The sequence below is a fragment of the Vipera ursinii genome (genome assembly GCF_947247035.1).
Source record: "Vipera ursinii genome assembly, chromosome: 1".
Taxonomy (NCBI): domain Eukaryota; kingdom Metazoa; phylum Chordata; class Lepidosauria; order Squamata; family Viperidae; genus Vipera; species Vipera ursinii.
The window spans coordinates 6918357-6930406 of record NC_139512.1 but is presented as its reverse complement, the minus strand read 5'-3'; the positions used below and the strand labels follow the sequence as shown (position 1 = coordinate 6930406).

The 12050-nt window shown below is 42.9% G+C and overlaps 1 protein-coding gene across 1 annotated transcript in view; it reads right to left on the bottom strand.

Annotated features, from left to right (window-relative positions):
- Positions 1-12050, bottom strand: part of MEF2B (myocyte enhancer factor 2B) — a 74305-nt gene that overhangs the window by 8456 nt on the left and 53799 nt on the right. Inside the window, exons 2-5 of the mRNA XM_083365241.1 lie at positions 8074-8149; positions 6486-6689; positions 4771-4899; positions 628-808 (exon numbers count right to left, since the gene is read on the bottom strand). Coding sequence (XP_083221367.1) covers positions 628-808; positions 4771-4899; positions 6486-6689; positions 8074-8127 — 568 coding nt within the window. The 5' untranslated portion in view covers positions 8128-8149. The remainder of the gene's footprint in view (positions 1-627; positions 809-4770; positions 4900-6485; positions 6690-8073; positions 8150-12050) is intronic.

Genomic DNA, 12050 nt, shown 5'->3' with positions numbered 1-12050 from the left:
GCCCCAGTCCTAGGCTTTCAGCTGGGTTTTATAAAACCTTTTCGCTTTAGGCCTCCGCCGACATGTGCAAGAAAAAAAAGGATCAATCAATCAATTTCAACTTCTCACAGGGAAAAAGAAGTTGTCGCAAAGTTGGAATTGCTTGATTGAACTTTTTAGTCCCACCCAGTCTGCCATTACTACTGCAGCCACGCCCACCCAATGGGCCACGCCCACCTAAAGGGCACCCGACGATACATAAGTGGGTTTTGGGTTGCAGTTTGGGCACTCGGTCTCTAAAAGGTTCGCCATCACTGAGATAAGAGGAAAGCGGAGAGGATACGTTGCAGCGCCAATAGCCCCCACCCCACCCCCCAGAATTATGGCAGAACCTGCAAGAATAAAGAAATCACACACACACACACACACACACCAACAACTGGGTTCTGACAGTCGTTCTTATCTGGTGGAGATGCGGACACTGGATTCCACTTGCGGTCTGACTGGCAAGAGAAAAACTGTCACTTCCCATCGTCACAACATTATGCCATTGTTGAGACAGCCCAAGCTGTAAGTTGAAGGACTATCTGTACTTGGAGAAGTGAAACTGAGGCATCTTATACCAGCCTCTTTTTGGGAACGACATACCTGGTCCGAGGGTTGCTGTGGACCGCACCGAAGGGACGGCTGCTTTGGGAAGAGTTGCCTTGAACTGCTGCAGACGGTTCTGCTGAACAGGAGATTCGGCTGAATTGCACGCACCACCCTCGCTTCCGGATTGGGGGGTTCCCATGGATGCCCCCTCGAGACTCGAGAGGGAAGCAGCCGACTGCAAGGAAAAACAGGACATCGAAAAGATCGGGAGGGGGGAAAAACGTGATTATCTGGGCTCTTTTGAAGCGGAACGGAATAAGCCTGTCTGCCGAGGACGTCCTGACAAGATCTGTTGAAAATCTTCCTCTGTGTGACGGGGTGTCCAAGGCTTGGCAGCGTTAAGATTCATGGACTTCCATGCCCAGGATAAATACAGGTTGTCGTCAAGTTATGACCACAGTCGAGCTCAACGTTTATGTTGCTATGCGAAACGTTTATTGAGTTTTGCCCCACTTTACAGCTTCTCTTGCCACAGTTGTTTAAGTCCGTGGCTGCAGTTGTTAAGTTAGTAACACGGTTGTTAAGTGAATCTGGATTCCCAATCGACTTTGCTTGTCAGAAGATTGCAAAAGGGGATCGCGTGAAACCCCCCCCCCCCGCCCCCGGGACACTACGACCATTTTAAATATGAACCATTTGCCAAGCAAGTGGTTTTGATTATGTGATGGTGGGGATGCTGCAATGGTCGTAAGTGTGAAAAAGGGTCATAAGTTACTTTTCCCAGTACAGCTGTAAGTTTGAATGGTCACTAAATGTTGTAAGTCGAGGTCTACCTGTATTTTCAATCTGGACTGGACTGGACTGGACTAAAATAGAACAGAACAGTACAGAAATTGGAATAAGAATAAGAATAAGAATAAGAATAAGAATAGAATAGAATAGAATAGAATAGAATAGAATAGAATAGAATAGAATAGAATAGAATAGAATAGAATAGAATAGAGCTGGAAGGGACCTTGAAGGTCTTCTAGTCCAACCCCCTACTCAGGCAGGAAACCCATTTCAGACGAATGGCTGTCCAGTCTCTTTTTGAAAACTTCTGGTATTGGAGTATTCACAACTTCTGGAGACAGGTTGATCCACTGATAAATTGTTCTGTCAGGAAAGGACTCATTCTATTTTTAACAACAACAACAACAACAAAGTTGGAAGGGACCTTGGAGGTCATCTAGTCCAACTCTCTGCTCAGGCAGGAAACCCTATACCATTTCAGACAAATGGCTGTCTTCTTAAAAACTTCCAGTGTTGGAGTATTCACTGCTTTTAGAGGCAGCTTGTTCCACTGGTTGTTTTCATGGTTCCAATATTACATTAACAACAACAACAACAACAACAACAACAACAATAATAATAATAATAATAATAATAATAATAATAATAATAATAATAATAATAATAATTTGGAAGGGACCTTGGAGGTCATCTAGTCCAACCCCTTGCTCAGGCAGGAAACCCTATACCATTTCAGGCAAATGGCTGTCCAGTCTCTTCTTAAAAACTTCCAGTGTTGGAGCATTCACCACCTCTGGAGGCAGGTTGTTTCACTGGTTAATTGTTCTAACTGTCAGGAAGTTTCTCCTTAGTTCTAGGTTGCTTCTCTCCTTGACTAGTTTCCATCTGTTGCTTCTTGTCCTGCTTTCAGGTGCTTTGGAGAATAGCTTGACTCCCTCTTCTTTGTGGCAGCCCCTGAGATACTGGAAGACTGCTATCATGTCACCCCTCACCCTTCTCTTCGTTAAACTACACATACCTAATTCCAGCAACCGTTCCCTATATGTTTTAGCCTCCAGTCCCCCAATCATCTTTGTTGCTCTTCTCTGTACCCTTTCTAGAGTCTCGACATCTTTTTTACATCGTGGTGACCAAAACTGGATGCAGTATTCCAGGTGTGGCCTTACCAAAGCATTGTAAAGTGGCATTAGTACTTCACTTGATCTTGATTCTATCCCTCTGTTAATGCAGCCTAGCACTGTGTTGGCTTTTTTGGCAGCTGCAGCACACTGCTGGCTCATACTGAAGTGATTGTCTACTAGGACTCCGAGTTCCCTCTCACAGTTACTGCTATTGAGCAAGGTACCCACTTATACTATACCTGTGCATTTGATTTTTCCTGCCTAAATGTAGAACCTTACTTTTTTCACCACTGAATTTCATTTTGTTACATAGCGCCCAATGTTCAAGTCTGTCCAGATCCTCCTGTATTTTAAGCCTATCTTCTGGAGTATTGGCTATTCCTGCCAGCTTGGTGTTGTCTGCAAATTTGATGAGTTCCCCATCTATCCCCTCATCCAAATCATTAATGAAGATATTGAAGAGCACTGGGCCCAGAACAGAGCCCTGGGGCACCCCACTACACACTTCCTTCCATGTAGATGCGGTTCCATTGAGGACCACACGCTGAGTACGGCCTGTCAGCCAGCTACGAATCCATCTGGTGGTAATGCTATCTAACCCACATTTTTCTATCTTATCATGTAGTAGGTTGTGATCTACTTTATCAAATGCCTTGCTGAAGTCCAAGTAAATTATATCTACAGCATTCCTCTGGTCCACTAATTGTGTCACTTGGTCAAAGAATGTAATAAGATTTGTCTGGCATGATCTGTTTTTGACAAACCCATGTTGAAATGTGCAGGTTATTACGTATAAAATTCTCCTCCTCTATGCATGATAGAGATTTTATATGACATGCAACTTCTGGCAAGCAATTTCTCCCACTACAATGTGTTCTCATGACTACCAATATATGCATTTTAAAACATCAGTTCCACTTATACTTTTGAACTGGTGACTCCGTTGCAACATTTAGAAAAGTAAAAAGTGAGCACATTTCTTGGCTAGCCTATTTGAAGTCTGTTCTAATCTGGCTGGAAGCATTTTTGTGACAATTCTGGAAGTTTTCCAAGCTAAGTTTGGAACAGTTCCAATCCAAAATGCTCAAAATAATATCTGAATCCTTCCACCACAGTCAAAACTTTCCAAACGCTTAAGAGTACTTTGCATGCAACCTGCCTTGCACATCTGTACTATGCATTTTTTTAAAAAAACATTTTGAACCCACTTTTAGGAGGCAAATTCATAGCAGGACCTGTACAGGTCGTCCTTGACGTACGACCACAATTGAGCCCAAAATTTCTGTTGCTAAGCAGGACAGTTTTTAAGTGAATTTTGCCTCATTTTCTTGTCACAGTTAAGTGAATCACTGCAGTTGTTAAATCAGTGACACGGTTGTTAAGTGAATCTGGCTTCCCCCATTGACTTTGCTTGTCAGAAGCTCGCAAAAGGGGATCGCGTGACACACACCCCCGGGACACCACAACCATGATAAATATGTGCCAGTTGCCAAGCGTCTGAATTTTGATTGTGTGACTATGAGGCTACAGTAACAGTTGTAAGTGTAAAAAATGGTCATACGTTTTGGTCACCACGATGTAAAAAAGATGTTGAGACTCTAGAAAGAGTCCAGAGAAGAGCAACAAAGAGGATCAGGGGACTAGAGGCTAAAACATATAAGGAATGGTTGCTGGAATTGGGAATGTCCACTTTAATGAAGAGAAGGACGAGGGGGGGACAGGATAGCAGTCTTCCAATATCTCAGGGGCTGCCCCAAAGAAGAGGGAGTCAAGCTATTCTCCAAAGCACCTGAAGGCAGGACAAGAAACAATGGATGGAAAGTAATCAAGGAGAGAAGCAACCTAGAACTAAGGAGAAATTTCCTGAAAGTTAGAGCAATTAACCAGTGGAACTACCTGCCTCCAGAAGCGGTGAATGCTCCAACACTGGAAGTTTTTAAGAAGAGAACGGACAGCCATTTGTCTGAAATGGTATGGGATTTCCTGCCTGAGCAGGGAGTTGGACTAGATGACCTCCAAGGTCCCTTCCAACTTGATGATGATGATTGGAAGAGTTAGCGGTAAAAGGAAGCCTGGCCTTCAAACTACACAGTGGCCAAACACCATCAAAGCTGACATCAGTAGGGGGTTGGACTAGATGACCTCCAAGGTCCCTTCCAACTTTACTACTACTACTACTACTACTTTTTTCAATGCCATTGTACCTTCGAACGGTTACTAAACACACTGTTGTAACTCAAGGATTATCTGTGGCAGTTTGTTTTTTATCCAAAGCAATACTCACGCTAAGTTTTGGACGGGCTAACCTAAGGTCCATTCCTTCATCAAGCTGCCTCAGTTTCTCAGCTGGGTCCAAAGCTTCTACAAGGTCCAGTTCTGCACCTTCAAAGCCCAGGCCTTTTCGTTTCAGGGTCTGCAGCCATTCCAAAACATTAATAATACAGATGTAAAAATCAAACAAATAGAATGCTGTTAAATAAAGCCAATCCGAACTGCAATTGAGTCACATGACCAATTTTTTGTTTGGCTTATACAGATAATCTTCAATTTACGACCGTAATTGGACCTGGAATTACAGTTGTAACTCACGGTGGTCATTAAGTGGGTCACCTTGTGACTACACCCGATTTTATGATCTTTTATGCGGCGGTCATTAAGCAAATACCGTGGTTGTTAAATAAATGCTGCAGTCATGACGCTATGACTGCCTATATTCCCCAATGGATAGAAAGCGCTATTCAAGCTTTACAAAATTCATTTCAATAGAAAAACAGAGTTGGGAGGGACCTTGGAGGTCTTCTAGTCCAACCCCCTGCTCAGGCAGGAAATCCTATACCAGGGGTAGGCAACCTTGGCTCTTTTATGACTCGTGGACTTCAACTCCCAGAATTCCTGAGAATATTTTTAGCTCAGGGCTGGGCTGTGGGGCCCTCGATGCTCTCTAAGCTTGGCTGTTACTACTTATTTGTCAGGGATGATGTTACCTAGTTGGGTTAACAAAACGTCTGCAAGAAAACAACTAAGCTGGTTTCTGATATTCCAAAATCCGAAGAGCAGTTTGAGGGAGTTGAATTTTAGTGTCTGTGGAGATTCTCAGTCATCCAGGTCACGGTTGTCCCATAGGTTCTTTTCAAAGTGCACACTTCAAACCCCAACGCAACATACGTGCGCACTTCAAACCCAAGAATACACTAGGACAGCAGCTTGTCCACCCCAAGGATAAGACACTCAGACACAGAGCAATGTGGTATATGCAGTACAATGCAGTGAGCCACGTGCAGATCTATACGTTGGGGGAACAAAACAACCGCTTCACAAATGCATGGCACAACATGGGAGAACAAACCCATCAGGACAAGAGTCAGCAGTCCATCTGCATTTAAAAGACAAAAGGCCACTCTTTCGAAGACGGCAAAGTCCACATTTTGGACTGAGGGGATGGCTGGTTTGAAAGAGGGGTCAAAGAGGCCATCTGTGTCAAAACTGAACAGCCCTCTCTCAACAGAGGGGGAAGGATATGACAGTCTACAACACAGTCCTTTCAGCAGTTCCAAGAAGGCTCCACACCCGTTTGCACTACTCAGGTGACCCTGACGACACAGATAAGCCTCCAAGTGGCCTCAATGACTGTCTAAAACAGAGGTCTCCAACCTTTTGGGCACCAGGGACCGGTTCCATGGAGAAAGGTTTTTCCGCAGACCGGTGAGTGCGTGGTTTTGTGTGCTGCCTGCATCTCGCGGATGGGGCTTTGCTCGTTTGTGCAGACTGGTTGCTGGCATGCCGTGGCCTGGTACCGGTCCACGGACTGGGGGTTGGGGACCCCTGCTCTAAAAGAATGCAAATGACCAGCTGTCTGCGAGGAGTATAAATCCTTCCAATCCCCACCATCCAGACGGAGCTGAAGAAGCTTCTTGGATGAGAAGCGAAACAACCAAACAAGGAAGTCCCGTTGCCACTGAAAAAGCACCTTTGAATTTTAGGAGCCTTCCCACGTTTTACCTCCAGAATATCCGAGTTGGTTCGGCTCTCGTGGGGTTCACTGTACTCCGTGTACTTCAAGAGAACCTTGTCCATGTCCGTGCTGGCATACTGGAAGAGCCGGTTGGTGCTGTTGAAAATGATCAGGGCGATCTCACAGTCACACAGTACGCTGAGCTCGTAGGCCTTTTTCATCAACCCAAACTTCCTCTTGGTGAAGGTGACCTAACACAGGGCAGGAGAAACAAAACACAGCTAGTCCTTGACTCACAAGCACAGTCGAGCCCAATCTGTTGCTAAGTGAGACATTTGTCAAGGGCCCCCATTTTGCGACCCTTCTCGCCACAGCTGTTAAGTGAATCACTGCAGTTGTTAAGTTAGTCACACGGCTGTGAGGGAAATCTGGCTTCCCCCTTGACTTTGCTTGGCAGAAGGTCGCAAAAAGGGTTCACGTGACACCCCCCCCCCCCGGGACACTGCGACCGTCATAAACGTGAATCAGCGGCCGAGCCTCTCAATTTTGATCACATGACCATGGGGACGCCGCAACAGCCAGTAAGTGTGGAAAACAATCATAACCATCACTTGTTGTAACTTTGAATGGTCACTAAGTGAACTGTTGTAAGTCAAGGTCTACCTGTAAGAAATGGGGCAGATTTGGCCAGGAATTTAAAGCCTACAGAATCATCTGGCACTCAGTTTCTGTCAACACAAAGGCGTTACTCCAGGGCTCTTCAAACTTGGCCCTTTTATGACTTGTGGACTTTAACTCCCAGAATCCCTCAGCCAGGCACACGTGCCTGACTGAGGAATTCTGGGATTTGAAGTCCACAAGTCGTAAAAGGGCCAAGTTTGAAGACCCCTGCATGACTCCCTCCTTAAGCCCCCATAATGCTTTTCTCGCTCTTCCTTTGCTTCAAAACGTTTTGGGCCTGCATTTCTCAACCGTGCAGCTACGCTGGGCAAACCGATGGTTGTTGACTCTGGTTCGCGAGTTAACTCCCAAAGACAAATGACTTTGAGAACTGAAAAGGGTGTAGACTGAGGTACGTCTCATTTTATCCCCAAACAATCCTGTGAGAAGCCTGGATTAAGAAAAGAAAAAAAGGATTACCCAAAGTCACTTAATAATGTTTCTGGCTAAGTGGGTGGAGAGCACGGTCCCTTTAACAAGTGTAATGAGTCAGCAAGTTTTTAAATCTTTTCCTCTCTCATAAGCTCCTTCTTTTTTATTTTTCCTCTCTTTTTCCTTTTCTCCTTTCCTCTTTTTCTTTCTTTCTTCCTTCCCTTCCCTTCTTTTCCTCCTCCCTTCCCTTCTCTTCCTTCCTTCCCCTTTTCTCTTCTTCTTCCTTCCTTCCTTCCTGGCTTCCTCCCTCCCTCCCTCCCTCCCTTCCTTCCTTCCTTCCTTCCTTCCTTCCTTACTTCCTTCCTTCCTTCCTTCCTTCCAGATAGTCCTCAACTTACAGCCCTATGACTTTTAAAATGGCTCCTTCAATTTAAACAGTCTCTCCAGGTTGGCTAGAGATGATGGGAGCTGTAGTCCATAGCAGAAAAATCTGGTCACAGGTCCATCTGATTGCTAGTCCACTTCTGCTTTAGAGGCACTTACCTGCCGGTTCCGTTGGTCCAAGATTCGGCTAATCTGTATCTTTTTTCGGCCCATTGCAGTCCAGGGGATGAAAGAGCTTTGATAAGATGAAAAAAAAGGGATGTTATTTGTATATTCAGGAGTTTTTAGACTGGCAAAACCATATTTGAAGTGAGAGTTGAATCTAATTCCAAACCAGCTTAATCATCACAGCTCCTACTCTGTGAATCTGGAGATTTTTTAGTTTTTATGGAAATCTAAGGGATATTTTTAGCTGTTGCATGAACTACTGATCCTACAAGGGGGAGAAAGGAGTCACGTAGCAAGCAAATCCATTTCAAATCACTTTAAAACCATGATGGCAAAGTTAGTCTGTAACCTGGGATTATTCCAACTCTGGAGTAATTAACCTTCCCATTCTGACCTGCTGCCCACAATAAGCCTCAGAATCAGCAACAGTCAGTTTTTCCACTTCCCTGCCATTATTATGACATGATTTCAGTGTGCTGCGTAAGCGAGGACATAAAGAAACTTTTTAAAAGGACTGTAATGTATTGGGTTTTGTCTTACTAAAGAGTATCATGTGGGGTTAATTGCTGGAATGTTGTTTAAGCAGGGAAGCTGGGCTCCCAGCTCCTCAGACAACCCGTCTCCAGCGCAGCCATTGGCTGTTTCTAGGGTGGCAATAGGTTGCTTTAAACCTATTGGCCACCACCTAGAGGCCAGGGTATAAATAGCTGCATTCGCAGCCCTGTTCCTCAGTACAGTTCCTGTAAGCAAATAAAGAATGATTCTTGCTGAACGCCTTGTCTTGTCAATCAAGCAACAAACCCTGTATATAACAAGGACTACCTTAGAAAGCTGGCCATTGGCATGTATTTGTAACAGCTGCCCTCAGGGTCACGTTGATCACCACTTGTAACCTTCCCAGCTGGGGGAGGCCGGGATTCGCTTAACAACTGCATGATTCACTTAACAACTGCTATAATTCATTGAACAACTGTGCCAAACAAGGTCGTGAAATGGGGCGAAACTCACTTGAACAGCTGCCTGTCATTGTTTAGCAATGGAAATTTTGGGTACAATTGTGGTCAACCGTCAAGGACTATCTGTACACTATAAATATTATTATACAGGCAGTTCTCGACTTACAACAGTTTATTTAGAGATCCTTCAAAGTGACAACAGCACTGGAAAAAGTGACTTGTTTTTCACACGACCATTGCAGCATTCCCCAGGATCACATGATCAAAACCACTTGCCTGGCAAGTGGTTCATATTTACGACGGCTGCAGTGATCAGAATTTGGACGCTTGGCAACTGGTTCATATTTATGACTGTGTCCCAAGGTCATGGGGTTTCCCTTTTGCAACACTTAACCACCGTTAACAACTGCAGTGATTCACTTAAAAGTACGCTACAAGGAAAGTTGTAAAATGGGGCCAAACTCACTTAGCAAATGTCTCACTTAACAACAGAAATCTTGGGCTCGGTTGTGGACGTAAGACGAGGACTGCCTCCATTACACTTTCAGCGTCTAAGGATCCAGCCGTTAACAGCACGGCGGAGGGTCTGAAAACGGTTATTGCCGGTTTCAAGGAGCTTTCCATTCGCGTTGGTGAATTCCAAGCGCCGGTATTTTTCATTTCCCTGCCCTGCTGTTTGCTCTCTTATCTTCTGCCTCTTAAGCATCTCAGATTATATTTAGCTGATCAGAACTAATTTTAAAGAGATGGAAGGAAACGGTGACCAACTTCCCATGACCCCAGTGCGGAGGGCTTAATGTGTCATCACCCACGCAGGGCACCCAAAGGTGCATTCAAGCAAGATGTTTGTCCGAGGACTGTGATGGGAAGGGGAAATTGAAAAAAAAAATCCCATGGGGAAGCCCCTTTCCTCCCCCCTCACCCCTCCCCGCCTGTTTCCATACAGAAAACATTTTTTTTGCAAAAGGCAACCATCTCAGTTCTTTAGAACCAGTGACAGCGATTTACGGACAGGGCATCGGCTGGATTAGAGACTGGCAGTAATGGCCAACAATTTCATGCTGGTACAGTTTTCCGCCGCCTCAAAGAAAAAGCTGCATATCTGTTTGTGTCTCTCTTTTAAAAATAAAAAATAAAAAATGCACTTCCCCCCCCCAATGTCTTGTTTATTTATGTTTTTTGTTGTTTTAGTTAAAAAAAAATCTCTTTTTTTCTTTTGGAGTTTTGTATTTTACCTTTTTGAATAAATATAAAAAGTTAACAGCAAAAAAGAACTATGAGCAGTCCTCGGATTGCAACAAAACCCTCTCAAAATCTCATCTCAAGTCTAAACAGATCTCCACGGAAATATTTGGCTGATTAGAGCCAGAAAAAAAGATTTATTTAATTATTTAATTCATTAATTAATGTGCCGCCCATCTCAATATTCAAAGATGTTGGGGTTGCATCAATCATTTGCTTAAAAGAAATCTCACCTCTTCAGTGAAATGAAACAAAATGAAGTCAATAAAATAAAATAAAATAATAAAATAAAATAAAATAAATAAAATAATAAAATAAAATAAAATAAAATAAATAAAATAATAAAATAAAATAAAATAAATAAAATAAAATAAAATAATAAAATAAAATCTTAGACTGTCTCACTAGCAATTTTAAAACACAATCCTCCAATTATTAAACAGCAAAACAATACAGGTAGTCCTCGACTTACAGTTCATTCAGTGTCTATTTGAAGTTACGACGGCACTGGAAAAAGAGACATGACCGTTTTTCACACTTACGACCGTTGCAGCATCCCCATGATCAAAATTCAGATGCTTGGCAACCGGTTCAGATTTTTGATGGCTGCCTTGTCCTGGGATCACATAATCACATTTTGCGACCTTCTGATAAGCAAAGCCAATGGGGAAGCCAGATTCACTTAACAATTGTGTTACTAACTTAACGGCAATGGTTCACTTAACAGTTGTGGCAAGAAAGGTGGGGCAAAATTCACTTAACACATCTCACTTAACAACAGTCAAGGATTACCTGTATTTGCTACACTTAGCTTTAGCTATAATGAGTTGTTAAAACAAATGTTAAACAATGTCCAGACGGCAAAAAGAAAAAGTTGTAAAACACTTCACCTCAAATATCAGAAAAAGGCCCTCGGTTGCTTTTTAATTTTTCTGGCATCTTCTTTAAGGAAACTGAAATAAACTTTGGGTATCTCCACTGCTTTAAACGGAATTACAGAATTACACCTTGGCAGGCCAGCGTTCTAAGCTTGGAAACCTGGACTGATTAGGGTTTAATTAGGTTTGTTTTTAAGGGGGAGTTTTAATGTTATTAATTTATTTATTAAATCATTATCCCACCTTTATTACTTTGTATGTCACTCAAGGCTGTGAATATACATAATACAGGTAATCCTGAGGGCCTGGAAATGAAAAAGGACACATTGCATACATGGTTTTGGAAGGAGATCTGAGAAACCTCTATTTTTTAAGAAAGAAATCCTTGTGATAAGCCTACTTTATAAGAATTATGCTACAATTTTGTTGTTTCTTTTCTTTTTAATATGGCTTTCTTTCTTTCTCTCTCTCTCTCTCTCTCTCTCTCTCTCGTAATATATAAACAAGCACAAAAGAGAACACGAGACAAGGATAAAGCAAAATAATGCAACTAAATAAACCAGGTATTTAAAAGCATCCTGGAGACTACGGCCTTCTAAAATATAAATTATTATGAGAAACTGAATGAAAATGTCACTTTAGAGGGCTTAAGAATCACTACCAAACATAAACTAAAAATATTTAACAATGACCGTGCACAACACTATGCAAACCACTGAATAGAACTGAGCACTATAGTTACGTTCAGTCTTAATTACTAAGAATCGATTCTGAGTTAGCAATCTTATAAAATGGAAATACACGTTGCAATTTTCAAGTGTTTCTCTAGAGCGGTGCTTCTCATCCTTGGCAGCCTTCAGTTGTGTGGACTTCACACGCTGAAGCTGAAGCC